The sequence below is a fragment of the Pristiophorus japonicus genome, chromosome 17 (genome assembly GCF_044704955.1).
Source record: "Pristiophorus japonicus isolate sPriJap1 chromosome 17, sPriJap1.hap1, whole genome shotgun sequence".
Lineage (NCBI taxonomy): Eukaryota > Metazoa > Chordata > Chondrichthyes > Pristiophoridae > Pristiophorus > Pristiophorus japonicus.
The window spans coordinates 14,882,233-14,903,638 of record NC_091993.1 but is presented as its reverse complement, the minus strand read 5'-3'; the positions used below and the strand labels follow the sequence as shown (position 1 = coordinate 14,903,638).

The following is a 21,406-nucleotide window of genomic DNA, read 5'->3' as shown; positions in this document are numbered from 1 at the left end:
ACTGCACACTCATGACATCACCAAGTGGGTGGTGCTAGAAGTTCGCGGCAGGCACTGACAGCATGGCACTCGGGCGGCAAGCGCTTAGCAGCCCACTAGCACCCCTCTCGGGCGCTAACAAACACATTTTTAGCCCATGGAGTTCAAAGAAAAATGACTTTTTCTCTCAGCAAGAATGGGAGCAGATGGAAAGTGATCACTGGGTCAGTATCTTGGAAATTCCTACCACCACCGAGGAACCACCACTGGGTCACACGAAAGACCCATCACCACTGGGTCACGGGAAAGACCCATCACTACTGGGTCACGGGAAAGACCCATCACCACTGGGTCACGGGAAAGACCCCCCATCACTGGGTCAAGGGATAGACCCATCACCACCGGGTCACGGGAAAGACCCATTACCACTGGGTCAAGGGATAGACCCATCACCACCGGGTCACAGGAAAGACCCATCACTGGGTCACGGGAAAGACCCACCATCACCGGGTCAAGGGATAGACCCATCACCACCGGGTCACGGGATAGACCCATCACCACCGGGTCACGGGAAAGACCCATCACCACCGGGTCACAGGAAAGACCCATCACCACCGGGTCACGGGATAGACCCATCACCACCGGGTCACGGGAAAGACCCATCACCACCGGGTCACGGGAAAGACCCACCATCACTGGGTCAAGGGATAGACCCATCACCACCGGGTCACGGGATAGACCCATCACCACCGGGTCACGGGATAGACCCATCACCACCGGGTCACAGGAAAGACCCATCACCACCGGGTCACGGGATAGACCCATCACCACTGGGTCACGGGAAAGACCCATCACCACCGGGTCACAGGAAAGACCCATCACCACCGGGTCACAGGAAAGACCCATCATCACTGGGTCAAGGGATAGACCCATCACCACTGGGTCACGGGAAAGACCCACCATCACCGGGTCACAGGAAAGACCCATCACCACCGGGTCACGGGAAAGACCCACCATCACCGGGTCACGGGAAAGACCCACCATCACTGGGTCACGGGAAAGACCCACCATCACTGGGTCACGGGAAAGACCCACCATCACCGGGTCAAGGGATAGACCCATCACCACCGGGTCACAGGAAAGACCCACCACTACTGGGTCACGGGAAAGACCCATCACCACTGGGTCACGGGAAAGACCCACCATCACCGGGTCACGGGAAAGACCCACCATCACTGGGTCACGGAAAAGACCCACCATCACCGGGTCACAGGAAAGACCCACCATCACTGGGTCACGGGATAGACCCATCACCACCGGGTCACAGGAAAGACCCATCACCACCGGGTCACGGGAAAGACCCACCATCACTGGGTCACGGGAAAGACCCACCATCACCGGGTCAAGGGATAGACCCACCACCACTGGGTCACGGAAAAGACCCATCACCACCGGGTCACGGGAAAGACCCATCACCACTGGGTCACGGAAAAGACCCATCACCACTGGGTCACGGAAAAGACCCATCACCACTGGGTCACGGAAAAGACCCATCACCACCGGGTCACGGGAAAGATCCATCACCACTGGGTCAAGGGAAAGACCCATCACCACTGGGTCACGGGAAAGACCCACCATCACTGGGTCACGGAAAGACCCATCACCACTGGGTCACGGGAAAGATCCATCACCACTGGGTCACGGAAAGACCCATCACCACTGGGTCACGGGAAAGATCCATCACCACTGGGTCACGGGAAAGATCCATCACCACTGGGTCACGGAAAGACCCATCACCACTGGGTCACGGGAAAGATCCATCACCACTGGGTCACGGAAAGACCCATCACCACTGGGTCACGGGAAAGATCCATCACCACTGGGTCACGGGAAAGACCCATCACCACTGGGTCACGGGAAAGACCCACCATCACTGGGTCACGGAAAGACCCATCACCACTGGGTCACGGGAAAGATCCATCACCACTGGGTCACGGAAAGACCCATCACCACTGGGTCACGGGAAAGATCCATCACCACTGGGTCACGGGAAAGATCCATCACCACTGGGTCACGGGAAAGATCCATCACCACTGGGTCACGGGAAAGATCCATCACCACTGGGTCACGGGAAAGATCCATCACCACTGGGTCACGGGAAAGATCCATCACTGGGTCACAGGAAAGACCCATCACCACTGGGTCACGGGAAAGACCCACCATCATCACTTCCTCAGAGCAGCTGGGGTTAAGCCATAAATTTGGCTTTGCCGGCATTGCCCACATCCCAAGAACAAATAAATAAAAATGTACTTAATAAAAAAAGTACACAGCTCCTTTAAGTGAAAATTTCAATCTTCGAAAAATCCACGTTTCATTCACCACTGCCTTCTCGAGGGCAATTAGGGAAGGGCAATAGATGCTGGCCTTGCCGGCGACACCCACATCCCGTGAATGACTTTAGAGAACGGGCTGCACAGCGTTAATTACAACAACAACAAAAAAATCACTGAATCCAAAAGGTCATAAAATGGGATTTTAGTGCAACCATCACTTTCCGCTGTGATTGTGGGCTGGAGACTTGAGAGATGTGCAGTCTGTCATGAATATACTCGCATCAAACTAAATTACATTGCAGCTGCAACATTCTGATCAACAACCAGCAACACTCGCAGGACATTTATTTTTTGTTGGATAAAAGAAACCATAAATATATTCTGGATCTATTTACACAACTTTCTATTTTAGCCCAACACAAATGCTGGTCTGGTACAAGGCTTGCAGAATTACACTGTATAAAGCATTCTCCAGACTCAGTGACAAACAACTTCAACACACACAATGCCACAGGTTAATAAGGTGAGAATGAAAGCACATTTAGTTCGGCTTACGTGAAAGCAAATTTGTCGTCATTGGGTTTAATGCATCGCACATAGTGAGGTGTTGTAGCATTAAGGGTCTCCATCAGCAGGTGAAGGGAGTTACGGAACTGCAAGAAATGAATATGAAACCAATATTAATTAGCAAAATTGGTGGAACATCTTTAAATTTTTCTCTCTCCTTAAATATGCCAGGATTTTTTCTCTTAATTTTCTCTCTCCCGCTCCCCCGACTCCTTGTTGGGTTTCCATGGTTACCATGTGCTCTCCACTACCTTGACCAAGTGGCTTCAAAAGTGGGCTTCGAGAGTCATGGTCAGAAGGCGGTTTGACCAACGAGACTCTTGTTTTTTTGGGAGGAAGAGGTTGGAAAATTCACGGACAATATTCACTGGTTCTGCTGATCTCCCTCTCAGCAGCCAGTTCTCGAGCAGTACTGGGAGAGGCCTGGGTATAGGCTGCATAGCCATCTTCTCAAATCACCAAATGGTACATGGGGGGCAGAGAATAAAATATGTAACAAGCCATTCATAAGGTACACAGCTGGAATACGGGTCCAATTGAAATCAAACAAAGGCAGCAATGGGGGAAAAAAGAGAAATCTGAAAATGAGAAAGGGAGCCATCACATTTCAACCAGCATTGGCATAAGCCAGATAGAAAACTACCTCACTAACAAGTGAAGAAAATAACATACAAAAACAAAAAAGAGAGAGAATAATTCATGAAGGACTCTGAATGAAAGGAGCCAACAGTGTTTCACATGACTCGTGTTGAGCGCCCTCCTCTATTCCTGTAAGAAGTCACTGGGACCCCTTTGCAGAACTGGAATAGCGCTTTACACACAACAGCTTTGTATTATCCAATGGATTGCAGGTTCAGACAATGGAAAAGCAACAATGATGGTAGTGCTAGTTACAATGTTTGGACCAAACCACAATATCATTTTGCCTCGAGAATACAACCCTAATTGCTTTGTGCTTCATATCCACAGGGTCCCAGACTCTTGTACACAGCAATATCCCTGCCCCCAATTGAAATCCCAGGGAACGGCAATTTAAATAATTTGGGCATAAGCCTACACCTTTTTCGCACAGCTCCGAGATGTTGGGGGAGTGGGGGTGAAAGTTGAGAGAGAAGCGACTGCCCTCCCCCCATAGTGACATCACTCTCAGACTCAGTCAGGGAACTCCTGCAATTCCTTCCAATGGATAGAAAGTATACCAAGAGACAGCGATTGCTGTTAAGTTAACAGCAGACCAGAGAGTGAGCAACTTCGAATTGTTGTCTGCCTGCACCCTGCAATGGAGCAGCAATGTTCCAGTTTGAACCCTCCCCCTGGTTCTGCAGGACTGTGCCCCGGGAACATTATTACTGGCACACGCGCCCACCAGTGATATTCCACGTGAAAAAACCTAGGGGGTGAAATTCCTGTTGTCCGCCTCCAGGGGGCGCTAATAGGGCGCAGACCTGTTTTCACCCGGGGGGGGGGGGGGGGGGGAGGGGTTTGAGGGCATTACCGGCGAAATTGCACAGGAGTTAGTGGAGGCAATGATGTCATCGGCATGCACGCCATCCTGAGCACCACGCGGCAGGAATTGGCCAGCGCCCCCCGAGGCCGCCGCGAGCAGGGTCAGCGCCAGCCTTGCGGGTTAGCGAACTGGGCCGACATCCACTCGCGAGGCAGAAGTTAAAGGGGAGGTGCGCTGCGCCATGAGCCGCCATCTCCCGTTTTGGCCGACTCGCGGGTCGGCCTGTGTGGAGTCTCTGCGGCGTGGTCCGGACCGCCATCGTGTAGCCCGGCACTCCGTCTCGGGAGCCGGGCTGCGGCCTCATCTCGCCGCCCTGGTGGCCCAGTGGGGGCCTGCAGGGTGCGCAGCGGCCCTTCCCTTTTAACACTTCCCGTCAGGGGCAGTAACTCCAATTCCGCGGTCGGGGCGGGACGTGCACGACGGGCGCAGGAAGTCCCTCCCCGACTGGGCTAGCACCCTCAAAACAGGGCGCTGGGGAATTTCACACCCATAACAGTACATGCGTCTCCCATCAGGCCACACTTTTGTTTTTCCAATCTCGGCATGTGGGCGGGACTGGCAAGGCTGGCATTTATTGTCCAGAGATGGTGACAGGCCTTCTGCCGATACAACTGAGTAGCTTGTTAGGCCCCTTCAGATGGTAGTCAACAGTCGACCATGTTGGTGTGGGGCTGGAGGCACAGATAGACCCGGTCAGGTAAGGACAGCAGGTCTCCTTCACTGAAGGACATTCGTGAACCAGTTGTGTTTGTACAACAGACCAGCAATTCATGGTCATTTTGACTGATACCAGCTTTTTATTTCTAGATTTTTTTTTCCCCAAACTGAATTCAAATTCTCAAACTGCCATTGGGAGATTAGACCTCATTGTCTGATTAGTGAGGGCCTCTGGATTACTAGTGCAGTAATATAACCACTACGCGACAGTATAGCTCAGCAGCAATACGTACACGTGAAGCACCAGACTTACCTGATGTCCCACCGATTTCTTGTGCTCCTTGCTTGGTTGCAGCGCTCTAGGCTTGGCAGACTTCACAGTTGCCCTGGCAACTGGGGGCCGACCTCCAGTTGGGCTGGTGACGGGTTTCTCGTCTTGGAAAAGCTCCGCAAGCAGATTTAACTGGGTTTGTGCAAATTACAACAGAGAGTGTTAAAGCAGAAATCATTTCAGATCACCCAGTCCTCACCCTTGTGCTGGAAAAAAAAATCACACAGAAAGCAGATATTGCATTTGATGTTGGCACTGACCCGCAAACCATCTTTCCATGGGGCAGCATTTCTATAAATAGCCCTCAAGGAAGTCACGGATTGGATTTGTGGCCCTCAACTGATAATAACCCAATTATACTGCAGAGAATTACATAGAAATTACAGCATAGGAACAGGCCTGTAATGTATTTGCTTCATGGGTTCTTTGCTTAAGAATTCATAGCAACACATTGCTATTGAAAACTAGTTTAGCGAAGGTTTAACAATCACACTAACAGTTCATCCACCAGGCTCACAACCACCTGCCTCATCGAGGATCCCCTGAACCCAACTGGCTGGGGTTTTATTGAGTCTTGTGAACATCACGTGACTGGCTAAGCCACTCCCAACTCAACAGCTCTACAAACGTTGGGGCATACTCACCGGTACGTACATTACAAGGTCCATGTCGGTGTTTATGCTCCACATGAACCTCTTTCCACCCTATCAGCAAATCCTTCTGTTCCTTTCCCCCTCATGTTCTTATCTAACTTCCCCTTAAATGAAGCTAGTCACCTCAACTACTTCATGCGGTTGTGAGTTCCACATTCTGACCACTCTCTGGATAGAGAAGTTTCTCAATTCCTTATTAGATTTATTAATGACGAGTTTATGACCCCTAGTTTGGGACTCCCCCTGGCCCATATAGGGAAGATATAGGGAGGCAAATTTCCTGCAAACTACTGTTTCTAAATGCCATCAAAGATATGACCCAGTCACCAAGGTGAACTGGATCAAATCTGTACAGACCATCTAATTTGCAGAAATTAGACTCTGTGATGTTCCAACCTATTCTCCAGCTGTGTTATGAAAAGATCCTGAAAGCATATTTTTTTTTAAATAAAGACAGACTTCATTTCATCAAGGGAACCATTACAAATCCAGCTCGAACTGAACAAGTGCCAATCAGTCTGGAACCCCTTCCTGAAGGCTCACGGGTTCCCTCCTCAACCCCACAACATGGACCAGTACAGAGCGGGGCAGGCCCATGTCGGATGGCAAATAGAAGCACGTCACCTTCTCTGAACCAACCCAACAAAACAGCCCCCCAGAACAGGTAGGATAGACCCTGGACATCCATGTCAGACAGTACATTTCTTTAATGTACATTGTGGAAAAAGGCCTCCAACTCAAATCGAACCAGTGCTTTGTAGGCCTGTTCTGAGATGTGGAACCAATCGACTGAGTTTCTGCAACCCATTCACTTTTACTTCATACACATCGCTGGTTCAGCTGATTTGGAATGAATGGACTTGATTGATGATCAGACCACAGGTCAGGTTTTTTTTATTTCCACTTGAAACCTTCATTAGCACAACTGCCTTTACGACTCTAATGACAGAGCAGAGCCGATTCCCCCGGATGGGATTTCGAATGTTGATATTTACGAGCACGCAGAGGCACGGAACCGAGTTCAAGCTTGGAGTGGTGCCAACAGGCAACATATTGGCGCTGCCCGCTCGCGCTGCTCCGAAGGTGGTATTCCAGTTCCGACAGTATAACTGCAGCCTCCAGGATTATATAGGAGGCTGGAGTGGTGAGAGATCAACTTACCATTTGAACAGAAGCGAGCTTTCCAATTTCACTGTAACCCACTCATTTCTAAGCACACCTGGAATACTCGCAAAGCCATCATGCGGTGTAGTTCCAGAGTGCCGTAAGTTGTTGTTATGCAACAGAAAGCAATTATGTTGCTGTGTTCATAATCATTATTTTGTACTCATCCAGCACTCAATACATTTTGTGAACTGTATCTGCCCTCTAAATTACAACCTTCTCGACCTGAAAGCACTGACTCATGCCAGGGTATGATTTTGTGACTCCTAGGCCCCTTCCAGTACCTCACCCAGGTGGTCTTCATCCACCTGTGGGCAGGAGGTTGGACCACGGAGAGGGGGCAGTGGGAGGATCACCACCGAGCTCACTTCTGCCCTTGCCTCACACCCACACACTTGCACATTTCACCAAAACTCACTGGATATTGATCAGGTTCCAGCGACTGTGGCTGATATTTCCTCCCTAGCCCAGGGCCCCCCCGAGGCCAGTTGCTGCCCCTGCTCCCTGTGCTGCCCACCCACATGCTGGATGAGCTCAGAGCACCTCTGGTTCGGAAGGACTCAGTATCACGCAGGTTACTGAATTTACCAACTGAGCTAAAGGAGAGCCAAGTTATGCATACATCATTTTAAACACTGTAAATTTTTTAAGAAGGTGGATATTGTGAAGGTGGGAGGAGGTTAATTCCGCCTCTCTTCATTATTGCCATGCAGCACATATATCAAGCATCACTGCTTTGGATTTTTAGGAAGCTGCAGGGGTAGAGCTCTCCATCTCCTGCAACAGCCACAAATGCAAACTGGAAACTTTAAAGGCTTTTACCTTCTGAAGAATAAACATCCGAGTGCATCAAACAGAATAAACAGAATACAACAATCAGCATTAAGTCAGAAAATTTAACAAAAAAAACCAAAGCACCTATCACCCAGCTATTCCAATTTTTCTCTCTGCCCTCGCCTCCTGTCCCCTCCTCGCTGAAACATGGTTCCACAAATATCCATCGTCCCTTGATACCGATTCCAAGTCGCCAACGGCAATGCATGATCCATTGACATCAAGTGCCAGTAGGCTTTTGACCCGCAGGGACCATTGTAGACAAGACCAGCGCCCATACATTCACTTCCAGCAGGGGATGCCAGAGAGCAACCAGGAACAGGAATCCATGCCAATCTTTACATCCCTAACCCAGTGTGTTGAGGACCAGTTGTACTGCTGCCCAAGTGGAGGTAAGTTAATAAGTTAGTACAGACCGGGGATCAATCTTGGGACCACCTTGCTCTGTGTCATTTAGCTACACACTGGGCCATGGGGGATGGGGAGGGCTAGCAAGTCAATGTCATCACCTGGAGGTCCCTTTACTTCTTTAATAAAATGTACAGACGTGTGGTCCCCCATTAAACAATGGGCCTCCCACAGCTCTCTGAATCAACTTACTCATTGTAATTTAACCACAACATTCAGTTTTGTCAATGGTTGCCTTTGAAAACCCATGAGATCTACTGGTAATCATATTGTAATCAGGATTTCATTAAATCGCTTCTTTTTTTGAAAAGGCTACGGGAGCAAATGTGCTAATCAGGAGGAGACAGCTGGGATGTGATTCTGGCAAGACACAGAACAATCAGGATTCCACCCCAGTGAGGTACAAACGGAGAAATTGTGCCCCCTGGGGTACAGGCACTTTTTGTGCCCATCCCATTACATCACTGAACAACTTGTGAGGTCACATCTGGGGTCATTCCCAGACTACGCTGGGAATTCTTCCCAGGATGCCATGGATGGGCCCTACATCCGCTGAGAGCAGGCAGAGCTCCCATTGTCGGCCTGAAATGGGGCCTCCAGCTACAAAGGCCAAAACTAATCACTACCAGAAGGATCAATCACCCTCACTTCAGCAAGCCAAATATCGAGAGATTTTTTTTTGAATCATTATTTTCTCCCTTTGGCCTGATCGCACCCATGGGTGCCCTCTGTCGGAGCAGCAGGGTGGCACTCCGAGATCTGCTTCTTCTGTAGGGTGGGCAACTATGCTATTCCACTGTGTGCACCCACCCCGAATATTTAAATTATCCCGTCTCCTGGATTTGGAACTCCACCCCACTGAAATTTGATTCCCACAATCTGGATCATGGGATTTCCAGCTTGCTTTCTTTAAAAAAAAATTGTCTTTTAATAAAATAACGTGAGAATGCCGATTTTTCTCCGTCATTTATTTTACTTTGCATTAGCGACAAGTCGTCATATTTCACCTGCACGGAGGGAAATCTAAATGTATAATATGATCTTTTCTAGTTCTCCCCAGTGGCATTGCTCACAGATAGCCAGATGAGATGCAGTTTTATGTCAGCAGTGCGATGCTACGTAACACACAATGTGCCAATTTTTCTGCAATAATAGAGCCAGATCAAAACAGGTTCTAGATTTTCACACCGACAACTGCGAGGTGTTTCAGAATGTTAGCCGCGCTCACCTTGCTCGCCTTCAGCACCGTGATCTGCTCTTCATACACAGTGTCTTTGTTCTTTTCTAAAAATCCGTCACACTGGTATTCAACCTGTGAAAGACAAGCAACCAACAGCATTCGTCAGGAAGAACACAAGAGGCATTTCAATGAATAATTGTAATGGGTTTTAAGAGTGGTATACCAATTTGAGACAAACACTATCCAACAGCGCCATTGTTCTTTTTGCCAATTTGCTCGGCCAATTTCGTTTCTCTCCATTTTTCTCCTGAAGGCACTGACCCCTTGCTGGTGTACAGTTCTGTAAAAAGCAATCGCCCTCCAGTAAGCGACTGAAGTGGCCATTACTTAGGAATGATCTTTGATGATGAGTGCAAGCAGTCTATTTGGCCATGGCTGAATGACATGCCTGAGTCGGTTATCAATCAGTGTCAGCGCACACACTTCCAGCAGGGATCACGGGATAGTGACCGATAACTTGTATTTATATAGCGCCTTTAATGTAGTAAAACATCCCAAGGCGCTTCACAGGAGTATTTTGAGACACAAAAAATTTGACATCGAGCCACATAAGGAGAAATTAGGGCAGGTGACCAAAAGCTTGATCAAAGAGGTAGGTTTTAAGGAGTGTCTTAAAGGAGGATAGGGAGGTAGAGAGGTGGAGAGGTTCAGGCAGGGAGTTCCAGAGCTGAGGGCCTAAGCAACAGAAGGCACGGCCACCAATGGTTGAGCGATTATAATCAGGGATGCTCAAGAGGGCAGAATTAGAGGAGCACAGATATCTCAGGGGGGTTGTGGGGCTGAAGGAAATTACAGAGATAGGGAGGGGCGAGGCCATGGAGGGATTTGAAAACAAGGATGAGAATTTTGAAATCGAGGCGCTGCCGAACCAGGAGCCAATGAAGGTCAGCGAGCACAGGGGCTGATGGGTAAGCGAGACTTGGTGCGAGTTAGGACACGGGGCAGCCGAGTTCTGGATCACCTCAAGTTTACGTAGGGTAGAATGTGGGAGGCCAGCCAGGAGTAGCGTTGGAATAGTCAAGTCTAGATCAGGAGAAAGATTGCCCTTTCCCTAACCCAGGGCCAATTGCAATTCTTCTCTCCTGCCTGAGAGCAGCTAACTCAACACAAACCATAGACTGAATCTGGGATCTTCCTAGCCTGTATGGCTCAGATATTCACTGGATGAAATCACTGAACAATCAAGTCATCCACCCCACAGTGAAGCAGCATAGTGTACACATGATGTTAATAATCGCAGTAGAAATGATTTTGTTCCAAGCAAATGAAGCTGTTATGTGGTCATTGCATCGCTGTGAAAAGTATATAAATCCCCAACTTATAGCAAAATTCAGGACAATTATGTTTACGTTTATGCAGAAATTAATATGACAACAATTTGCATTTATAAAGCACATTTAACATTAAAAAAGTGCCCTTAGGTGCTCCACAGACAATGTCAAAAAAAGACATTGAGCCAGAGGGGATATTAGGATGGTATGACCAAAAGCTTGGTTAAAGTGGTTGGTTTTAAGGTCTTAAAGGAGGAGAGAAAGGAGAGGCAGAGAGGGAATCCCAGAGCATGGGGCACAGGCAGCTGAAGGCACGGCCATCAAAGGTGGGACGAAGGAAGGGCGGATGGCAACAGTTGGAGGATCGGAGATTTTGGGAGGAGGGATGCAGGGCTGAAGGAGGATACAGAGATAGGGATGATAGATACATGATGATTTGAGACACTGGAGCACCAGGAGTCAATGTGATGACAGGGGTAATGGGTGAGTGGGGCTTGGTGCGAGACTGCAGTCTGAGGGAGGGTGGACGAAAGGAGGCTGCTGGCCAAGACAGCAATGGACGGTCATTGTGATGGGAAGAATATGGGGGTCAGAAACTTAGCTCAGGGTCAAATAGGGCGGGGAGGTTGCGAACAATCTGTTTCAACCCAAGAGAGTGGCTGGGGAGATGTGGCCGAGGAGAGAGAGAGAGAGAGAGATGCAAGTTCAGGGCAGGGAGTCTGGTAGCAATTGAAGACTCAGATATAAAACAAGACTCATTTTCTATGTGATAAATACATCAAAGAGAAACATAAATAGCTTAATGTCTTAGCAGTGTCACATACTGGACCGCTGCAAAAATGGACAAGGAAAATATGGGATATCATTTCCTTTGACTCTTCCAATTCAGTCTCACCATTGCAATTTTGTTCCTGTGTTATGTTTAATCCAAGTCATTTCTGTCTTTCTTTGTTGATTGCTGCAGTCAGGCCAGGTGTGAAAAGCTGCTACCCTAGCTGGTCACCTGTAACTGGCCAATGTTGAGAGCCAATGGCCGTTAAGTAACCTGGCCACCTCCAAAAAGTGCCAAAGGCTTGGGGTTAGTGAGCACCAGGAGGAGGGTAGTCGGACCCTCGATGGAGGAACCGCCACTAAAAGGCGGATGAGCGAACCTTTGGATTAGCCAATGGCATCAACCTGCAAGCCATGACACAGCTGCAGTACACAGCGAGTCAATGAGTGTGCACAGTCGGAAACACAGCACCACGGTTTCAGACCAGGGTTCATGTCCTTTGCCTTCACAGGTGCAGAGTCACAGGTGCTCACATGATAGATGATGGCTGAAATGAAGCATGCTGGTCCATATGCTCCACACAAGCCTCCTCCCTCCCTACTTCATCTAACCCTGTCAGTATATCCTTCTGTTGCTTTCTCCCTCGTGTACTTATCTAGCGTCGCCTTTCATTCTTTCGGATGAGATGTTAAACCCTGCACACGAGCATACATATATATGGAGAGATTAGGAATGATTTTTTATGGCAGCACAGTAGTATCAAAGCTGCCTTGGCAACCAAAGATCAACTGAGCCGCCAGGATCAAGGGGATTAGGATCCTCGCGTCACAGGCGCCTGTGTTTCTGAGTTAACCGCAGCTTTGAGGCTCTGTGCACAATCTCCGAGAAATGATACAAATCCTACACACAGACACATGCAGAGGCAGTCACAGACAGACGCAGATACAGACAGAGACAGACGCAGACACAGACAGATGCAGACACAGACAGACGCAGATACAGACAGACGCAGACACAGACAGACGCAGACACAGACAGACGCAGACACAGACAGACGCAGACACAGACAGAGACAGAGACAGACGCAGACACAGACAGACGGAGACATAGTTTTCTGTGGTTATCACCAAATGGTCACCAAGCTTCACAGTGCCATCTCTTAAAATGGAATAAACCATATTATCTACACACTTTCACAAGGGCCAATATGATTAAAAAGTCATTTTACCTTATCAGCAAAGTGCTGGATGATGAAGGCCTTGTTTGACATGCGTGGTTTATGAAACAGCGCACTCTTGTTTAAGTGAGTGTTGTACAGCTTCTGAGCCCACGTGTCGTCCGATCCTTTTGGCATCTTAATGTAAAAAGATGGAAAAACTCCAGTCATGAATGATTATCAAAATGTGCTTTGGTGAAATTAGAATAGAAATGATATAATCTCAAGTGAAAACTATTTTAAAGTCGAGGGATGAATATTTTATATTTGTTCTCGGGCAAGGCCCAGTAGCCCCGAGGTCAACTCCATTGTGTGGGATTGGAGTGAAACGATTCCCTTCCCTGAAGGACATTAGTGAACCAGTTGGGGCTTTTTTTGTAAAACAATAATCCGGCAGCCAACGTGATTATTTTATCTGCTCCCAGCCTACAAATTACTAGATTTACTGAATTTGAATTCCCAACCTGCCATGGTCAGATTTGAACTCGCAAGCTCTGGACTGTCAGTCAAATACCACAACCACTTGGCGACTGTATCTCATCGGAATCTGGGCCCAATGATGGTTAGCTACTTGTAACATAGGAAGAGATCTTTCACATCTGAACAAGCCTGTCAAAACTAGCTGGGCAAAGATTGGCAAACCTCTGCTGTCTGAAATGTAGTGACGCAAATATTTTATATGTTTTGGTCAATTTGACCCACTGAAAAAGCTCAACACCAAGGCAGGAGGCGAGTACTCAACGAAAATCCAACAACTTATGATCGTCGAGACTTACCTTGCACTCTTCATCCAATAGGTCTAGAATGCCAAGTTTAGCTTCAATTAGGTTGATGCAAGGCTGATTGTCATAAAAATCGATTAGTGTCCATGGGATTTGTTCCTTCATATACTCCTCCTGCTCTAACTTGAACACATGCTGGAACGGAAAAAAATCTCCATCAGTCATCCCTGGCTTACAATCTTCTGAATGTATTAACGAGGCAAAAAATAACCTTCTGTTTATATGCCCAAAGGGAGAGCAGCAATATGTTGGAGGAAGGGCCTGTTTATACCTGGCTGCACATGGTGAGTGTATTCAACATTATGGTGAACTGTACTGATGGTCAAACCTGCAGCCTTGGAAAAGCCTTGCACTGAATAACATTCTAATTCGCTGGATTATCTAGTGCAAAGCTCCACCAGTTTCCATCACTTATTCAGGGCAGCTTTTAAAATTCAATCTAGTACGCAGAAACCAGACCTTATTCCATTGGCAACTGGCATTATGTGTCCATGTGTAATAGCGAGCCCCTCCCCAGCTCACAGCAATACTATATATTCACGTCTACTGATATGGCAGCAATAATACATGTCAGAACCTGCTCTACTTGTGTAGAATGAAGACTCCAGAACCTATCCATGGGGAAAAGTGCTAGAATTTGATGATTATGACTCTTGCATGCATCTGCAGTTTACTGTGCAACAACATTTGGCTGCAGTAATTGGTCCAGAACTCTTACACAAGTTCGCATTTAAAAGACTGTCAATATGAAGGGTTAGAAATTAGTCTGGGTCCTTTTTCGCAAGCAGCGCGCGGCGGAACAGAGAGGACCGAGGCCTGCCCAAAATTGAGCCTCATTCTACATCTTCGGGGGAGCTGCCAGAGCCTGTTGCGTCCCCACAGCCAGCTCGCCCCACCCGAAAAATTTATTTCAGGCCTCCAGCAGCAGGTCTCGGGCGTTCTGAGAGGGAGGTTGGATTAGGCAATGGCATGGGGAGGGAGGGGCGGGGGGGGAGGGGGGAAGGAGGTGGATGTGGTGGATCATCGCCAGGATGGTGGAGTCGGACAGAGCACTCCTGCACCTCCTGGCTCCACAGAAAGCCATTTCATTTTCTTTTTAAATTTAAACGTCCCTTTAGTTGGTGGTCGCGGGGCTCACTAAAGAATCCTGAGCGAGATCGGCCCGATGCCTGCCCCCACCATCGGTAACATATTTTGTAGAGGGCTGTGTCAAGAGGCGTTAAACATATTTAAGGGGCCTAAAGTCCATTTTAGGTGTCTGCCGGAATAATTAGAAAATGCACGAATTTAGCAGCGAGACCAACACCTGTGCCGATTGGGCCCAGGCCTTAGCACTGCTAAATTGGGGGTGTTTTGCATCATTTTACATCCCAAAATGGGCGCACCGCACACAACAATTTCTAATCCGCGATCTAACTTGTTTTAATTCTACCGTTAGGAGTGCTGCATTTGCCCAGCACATGTACAACTCTTTCAAGCTTTCTGCTGTTTTTTTGGTAATATTGGCAGCTCTTCAGGCATACAATGAAAGAAAACACGTCCCAAAAAGCTCAACAGCTGATGAATTGCCTGCCATACAGAATGGAACTCCATACTCCAAGTCACTGCCACGAGGGCCAACATTCTCCTCTGCAGGTGGGCAACGCAATATCGCCCGTTTAGCGCTGCTGCCCAAGATTAATTTCTACCCCCTTGGGCATCAGCAGGAAGATATGTACAGATAAGAGATAACTAACTGCCAGTTATAAAACTTTGACAGACACACAAAGGAACTCCAAATTAATATGGCATTACTTACCATATTAAATTGCTGCTGTAATTTTTCATTTGCATAATTGATGCAAAATTGTTCAAAACTGTTTATTTCAAAAGTCTCAAACCTACAGAAAAATATTAAACAGATTAAGAACATTAACCGCAGTTCAAAGAAAAACATAAACTTCTTGTTAAAATGGTGGTAAAAACAGAGAGACAGACTATTATCTGAATGGTGACAGATTAGGAAAAGGGAAGGTGCAACGAGACCTGGGTGTCATGGTACATCAGTCATTGAAGGTTGGCATGCAGGTACAGCAGGCGGTTAAGAAAACAAATGGCATGTTGGCCTTCATAGCGAGGGGATTTGAGTTCAGGGGCAGGGAGGTGTTGCTACAGTTGTACAGGGCCTTGGTGAGGCCACACCTGGAGTATTGTGTACAGTTTTGGTCTCCTAACTTGAGGAAGGACATTCTTGCTATTGAGGGAGTGCAGCGAAGATTCACCAGACTGATTCCCGGGATGGTGGGACTGACCTATCAAGAAAGACTGGATCAACTGAGTTTGTATTCACTGGAGTTCAGAAGAGTGGGAGGGGACCTCATAGAAACGTTTAAAATTCTGACGGGTTTGGACAGGTTGGATGCAGGAAGAATGTTCCCAATGTTGGGGAAGTCCAGAACCAGAGGTCACAGTCTAAGGATAAGGGGTAAGCCATTTAGGACCGAGATAAGGAGAAACTTCTTCACCCAGAGAGTGGTGAACCTGTGGAATTCTCTACCACAGAAAGTAGTTGAGGCCAATTCACTAAATATATTCAAAAGGGAGTTAGATGAAGTCCTTACAACTCGGGGGATCAAGGGGTCTGGCGTGAAAGCAGGCAGGGGGTACTGAAGTTGCATGTTCAGCCATGAACTCATTGAATGGCGGTGCAGGCTAGAAGGGCTGAATGGCCTGCTCCTGCACCTATTTTCTATGTTTCTATGTTTCTATGACGCTGGCAAGGACTGGTTGGGCCGAATGGCCTGTTTCTGTGCCGTATATTTCGTGTCATTTCAAGAAACATGCACATTATGAGCCTGGGCTGCTAGTGGCCCCCTCGCTGGGTGACTAAATCTGGTAGGTCAGCTACTCGAGAAATTGCCATGAATTTTTCAAATTGATCAATGTGGTCAACTTGCAGTATTACAGGCAGTGTAATGGGAAGCGTGGTGGTGCTGAGTGTTGGAGCAATAACTCCATACTGCGAAGTGGGAGGATGCAGATTCTATCTGCCACTACTCTCCGCACCCTTATGTGAGCCACACTGACTGGGGAGTGCCAAATGAACCTTCAGCGTCTCAGACAGGAATATGCCACCAGAGTGGTACCTCTCAGACCCCAGCGGCCGACATACCAAGGCAATTGGAGATACCCAGGAGCAGTCTGACACACGCGCTTTCAGCCGCTGATCACAAATCCAGCCAGACTGGAAAGGAACACAGGGATAATTTATGGTGGAGGACAGAAAGTGAAAAATATTCTGTCAGGGACTTCAGTAAATTCCCCATCAGATCCACAAAACATGTAAACTTTGCAGAACTCAAAACTATTTTTATTAATGAAGTCTTTGTAATATGTGCAACTGTGAGTACGATAGTTGTAATATGTGAATGACAGAGGAGAGAGAGTATGATAGGAGTATGATAAACGCGCACCATTTGAGTATGATGTGGCTGTGCGGGCATGGTATAGATTTAAAACACAGTTGCTTTGCACTTCTATCCTGAAGTAAAATAGATTTATAAACCCATACAAATGCATTCTAACTCGCCCTTTTCCACGAAACTCTAAACTATGAAGCTGGAGTGGCAGTGAAAGTGGAGGAGATAGTTTACCGATTACAAAACAATTTTGGACAAAGTACACCCTAAATGGGCAAAACAATGCATGACAGATGACATTAAGTGAGGGTAAGTATAAAGTACGACACATCGGAAAGAAACATGGATGGCCTGTGCTCCATGAATGACGTTAAAATATATAAGGATGAAGTTGAAAGAGACATAGGAGTCTTGACACTCAACGCAGCCAATCAGTACAGAGCAGCAAGCAGCCAAATAGAATGTTAAAGTAAATCATCATCATAGGCAGTCCCTCGAAGCGAGGATGACTTGCTTCCACGCCAAAAAGGGATGAGTTCACAGGTGTTTCAATGAAGGACCTAATATACCAGATCCCGAACTACATCCTGAAGCGTGGAAGATGCCTGTGCGTGGATTTTTTTAATGTGTGGTGGCCGTTGCACACCAGCCATTACACGGGCTTGACAGAGCTAGGTCTTGGTCCAGTGGCAAGGATTACCCAAGACGACTGGAGACCAGCTCTGCTGCACGGACCTAGTGCGCGCACATATCGCAATGTGGGCTGGGCCCGTGCTGCCCCTGGGCCCTCGCCTCTTCTGGGCCCCAAGCTCACGCCTCTCCTGGGCCCTGGTCACTTCCATCTACAAACTCTTGCCGCTCCTTCGTCCCTCCTGCTGTGCCTGCCCGCACTGCAGTCAGCCCATCGCCCTCCTGCAGCAGCACGCAGTAGTATATCGCTGCACGCTGCTCCCTCCAATGGTCCCGGGCCTGCTGATGGTCTTGCAGGCCGGGACCACGCTGATTTCCTAAATAGCATCTTACTAAATTAAATAACCAGAACATGGCATACAAGTCAGAGGAAGTTGTGCTGAAATTGTATAGTGCTTTAGTCAGAGCACACATTGAAACTGTGTCCATATCTGGTCACAGATATTCAAGCATTGGAGGCAGTGAAGAGAACCAACACCAAAAGGACTGGAAAAATTTCAGCTTTCAGGCTTAAAATCAGGCATTTTTAAAAATGTGTTCATTTTAAATTCATTCACGGCAAGGCCAGCATTTATTGCCCTTCCATAACTGCCCTCGAGAAGGTGGTGCTGAGCTGCCTTAGAGTGGCTCGCTGGGCCATTTCAGAGGGCAGTTAAGAGTCAACCACATTGCTGTGGGTCTGGAGTCACATATAGGCCAGACCGGGTAAGGACGACAATTTCCTTCCCTGTCGGACATTAGTGAACCCAATGGGTTTTTAACAACAATCTGGTTGTTTCATGGTCGCCATTACTGATGCTAGCTTTTTATTCCAGATTTATTTAATTAATTTAATTTAAATTCCCCAGCTGCCGTGGTGGGATTTGAACTCATGTCTCCGGGTCATTAGTCCAGGCCTCTGGATTGCTAATCCAGTAACATAACCGCTATGCTACCATACCGTATTGAAGGGGTCAACGACGATCCGACAATGACTCATTTCAAAATCCTCATCTTTGTTTTCAAACCCCTCCGTGGCCTCGCCCCTCCCTATCTCTGTAACCTCCTCCAGCCCTACAAGCCTTTGAGATCTCTGCGCTCTTCCAATTCTGGCAAGTTGCACCTCCCCAATTTTAAATCGCTCTACCATTGGTGGCCGTGCTTTCAGCTGCATTGGGCCAAGCTCTGGAATTTTCTCCAGAAGCCTCTCCCTCTTCCTTTAAGGTGCACCTTAAAACCTACCTCTGACCACGTTTTGAATCATCTGCCCTGATATCTCCTCCTGTGGCTTGGTGTCAACATTTTTATTGGTAAAATTCTTGTTAAGCACCTTGGGACATTTTGCTACATTAAAGGCGCTATATAAATGCAAGTTGTTGTTAATACAGCTTCACGGAGTGCAGACATCTACAAGATCGTTCACAATATGCAATCAATCTGCAAAACTACTGTCAACTAAATTGCAAGAGTAGATCAACAAACCTAAGTTAGCAAAAGGCAAATTTAGGACTGAAATCCAGAAGCGTTTCTTCACAGAAAGAGCGATCAATACATGGAGCGGACTTCCCAGACTTCGGATTGGAGGCAAAAATCCCAGAAGCATTTAAGAAACAATTGGAGGAACCAACAGGGTTTTTATGACTGGATGAGCCAAGAAGGGCAGATTGGTGAGGGGCAATTCCAGGGTCTTTCTGGATGGATGAACCAAGATGGGGATGAATGGACATCTGTAATTATCTTGTGATCTTTTTCAAACTTTTCCTCCTTCAATCTACAAGATTTAAAGACAAGTTTGGGGTCACCGAAGCAAGACCTCTTGATTTTGCTCCTCTGCTCTCCTATCCTTTTCAAACTAGTCTCCTGCACTATTTTCCTTAACTTTTCATCGAGGTTTCTTACAGACATAGCAGCATTTATTTTCAATGCAGATCCCTGTAAATACTGCCTAAAATCAAAAGGTTATTCCAAAATAAAGTTATCGAAAATATTGCAAACCACTACCAAAGCTGATCAGAATACCACTGATGCTCACTAAGCGGCCAGGACCTCTGTCCTTATTGTTGATATTAGGGGAACCCATTCTCTTCAACACACAACTTAACATAAATTGCAGAATAGTGCAGTGGGAGCAGCACGACAGTCACACAAAATCACTGTGCATTCACTAATAAGAACGATAAAGGGAGAAGAACCAACTCACCCATATATATCCAGCACTCCGATGAATGAATGCTGCTTTACTGAAGCGCGCAGAGCTCGGTTGACATGATGAACGATCCAGTTGAAGAGACTGGCATAGATATGTTTCGCCAGAGCATCCCTGGCGTTGATGGCCTGAAATTTGGGCATGGGCTTGATATAGGTCTCCGAGCCAGTGATGATCTTTCTGTGGCACAGCCAGTGAGCCATCTGCTCATGGTCCACTCCCAGCAGATCACAGAAGGTGATCAGGTGTTCAGTGTTAGGCTGCCGGAAACAGAACACCACATCACAATCAAGTTGCACACATCACTTTTACCAGAACAATGTAGTCAGCTCATTTCTTTTTAAAATCAGTCAGATGGCACATGAAAAGATGTTTTTGTAATTGGTGTATAGTCAAACCAACCACATGGTTGGAAGGTGCAGAATAGCATGATCGAGCAAGGAGCTTTTCTGCAGGTGGTACTTTACTTGGTACCTCCGCTCATATGAGAGCTGTACACAAAGTGCACCTTTTCACAAAGCATTATAGTGGGAATGAGAATCACATCAGAGATTGCTGTATTCATCCTCGAGCATTATCTTTTTCCTGACTTTATTAACATGGAGTGTGATTCATGGAATCAAAGAATGGTTACAGGAAGGAAGGAGGCCATTCGGCCCGTCGAGCCTGTACCAGCTCTCTGCAAGAGCACTTCAGCTAGTCCCACTCCCCCGCCCTTTCCCTGTAGTCCTGCAACTATTTTTCTTTCAGGTACTTATCCAATTCCCTTTTGAAAGCCACAATTGAATCTGCCTCCACCACCCATTCAGGCAGTGTATTCCAGATCCTAACCACTCGCTGGGTAAAAAATGTTTTTCTTATGTTGCCTTTGGTTCTTCTGCCAATCACCTTAAATCCATATCCTCTGGTTCGCGACCCTTCTGCCTCTACCTACTCTGTCCAGACCCCATGATTTTGAGCACCTCTATCAAATCTCCTCTCAACCTTCTCTGCTCTAAGGAGAACAATCCCAGTTTCTCCGGTCTATCCACGTAACTGAAGCCCCTCATCCTTGGAATCATTCTCGTAAATCTTTTCTGCACCCTCTCTAAAGCCTTGGCTGTATATAAATATTGTGTCTGTGTAACCCAGTGCTACTTCCTGCACATTAGTGAAATAGAACAAAGACAAACAACATCCCCAAGTATCGTCCAGCTCACAGAATCAGACATTTACAGCACGGAAGGAGACCATTTGGCCCATCGTGTCCCCGTCGACTGACAAAGAGCCATCCAGCCTAATCAGACTTTCCAGCTTTTGGTCCGTAGCCCTGTAGGTGCACATCCAAGTACTTTTTAAACGTGGTGAGGGTTTCTGCCTCTATCACCTTTTGAGGCAGTGAGTTCCAGACCCCCACCACCATCGGAGGTCACAAGA

The 21,406-nt window shown here is 47.3% G+C and overlaps 1 protein-coding gene across 4 annotated transcripts in view; it reads right to left on the bottom strand.

Moving 5' to 3' along the window:
• Positions 1-21,406, bottom strand: part of myo5aa (myosin VAa) — a 203,929-nt gene that overhangs the window by 65,708 nt on the left and 116,815 nt on the right. For all 4 annotated transcript variants that reach the window (XM_070858409.1, XM_070858410.1, XM_070858411.1 and 1 more), the window contains 7 exons: positions 19,985-20,250; positions 15,516-15,597; positions 13,712-13,852; positions 12,948-13,073; positions 9,665-9,748; positions 5,360-5,509; positions 2,871-2,968 (listed from right to left, as the gene is read on the bottom strand). In XM_070858409.1, the coding sequence (XP_070714510.1) occupies positions 2,871-2,968; positions 5,360-5,509; positions 9,665-9,748; positions 12,948-13,073; positions 13,712-13,852; positions 15,516-15,597; positions 19,985-20,250 (947 nt within the window). The remainder of the gene's footprint in view (positions 1-2,870; positions 2,969-5,359; positions 5,510-9,664; positions 9,749-12,947; positions 13,074-13,711; positions 13,853-15,515; positions 15,598-19,984; positions 20,251-21,406) is intronic.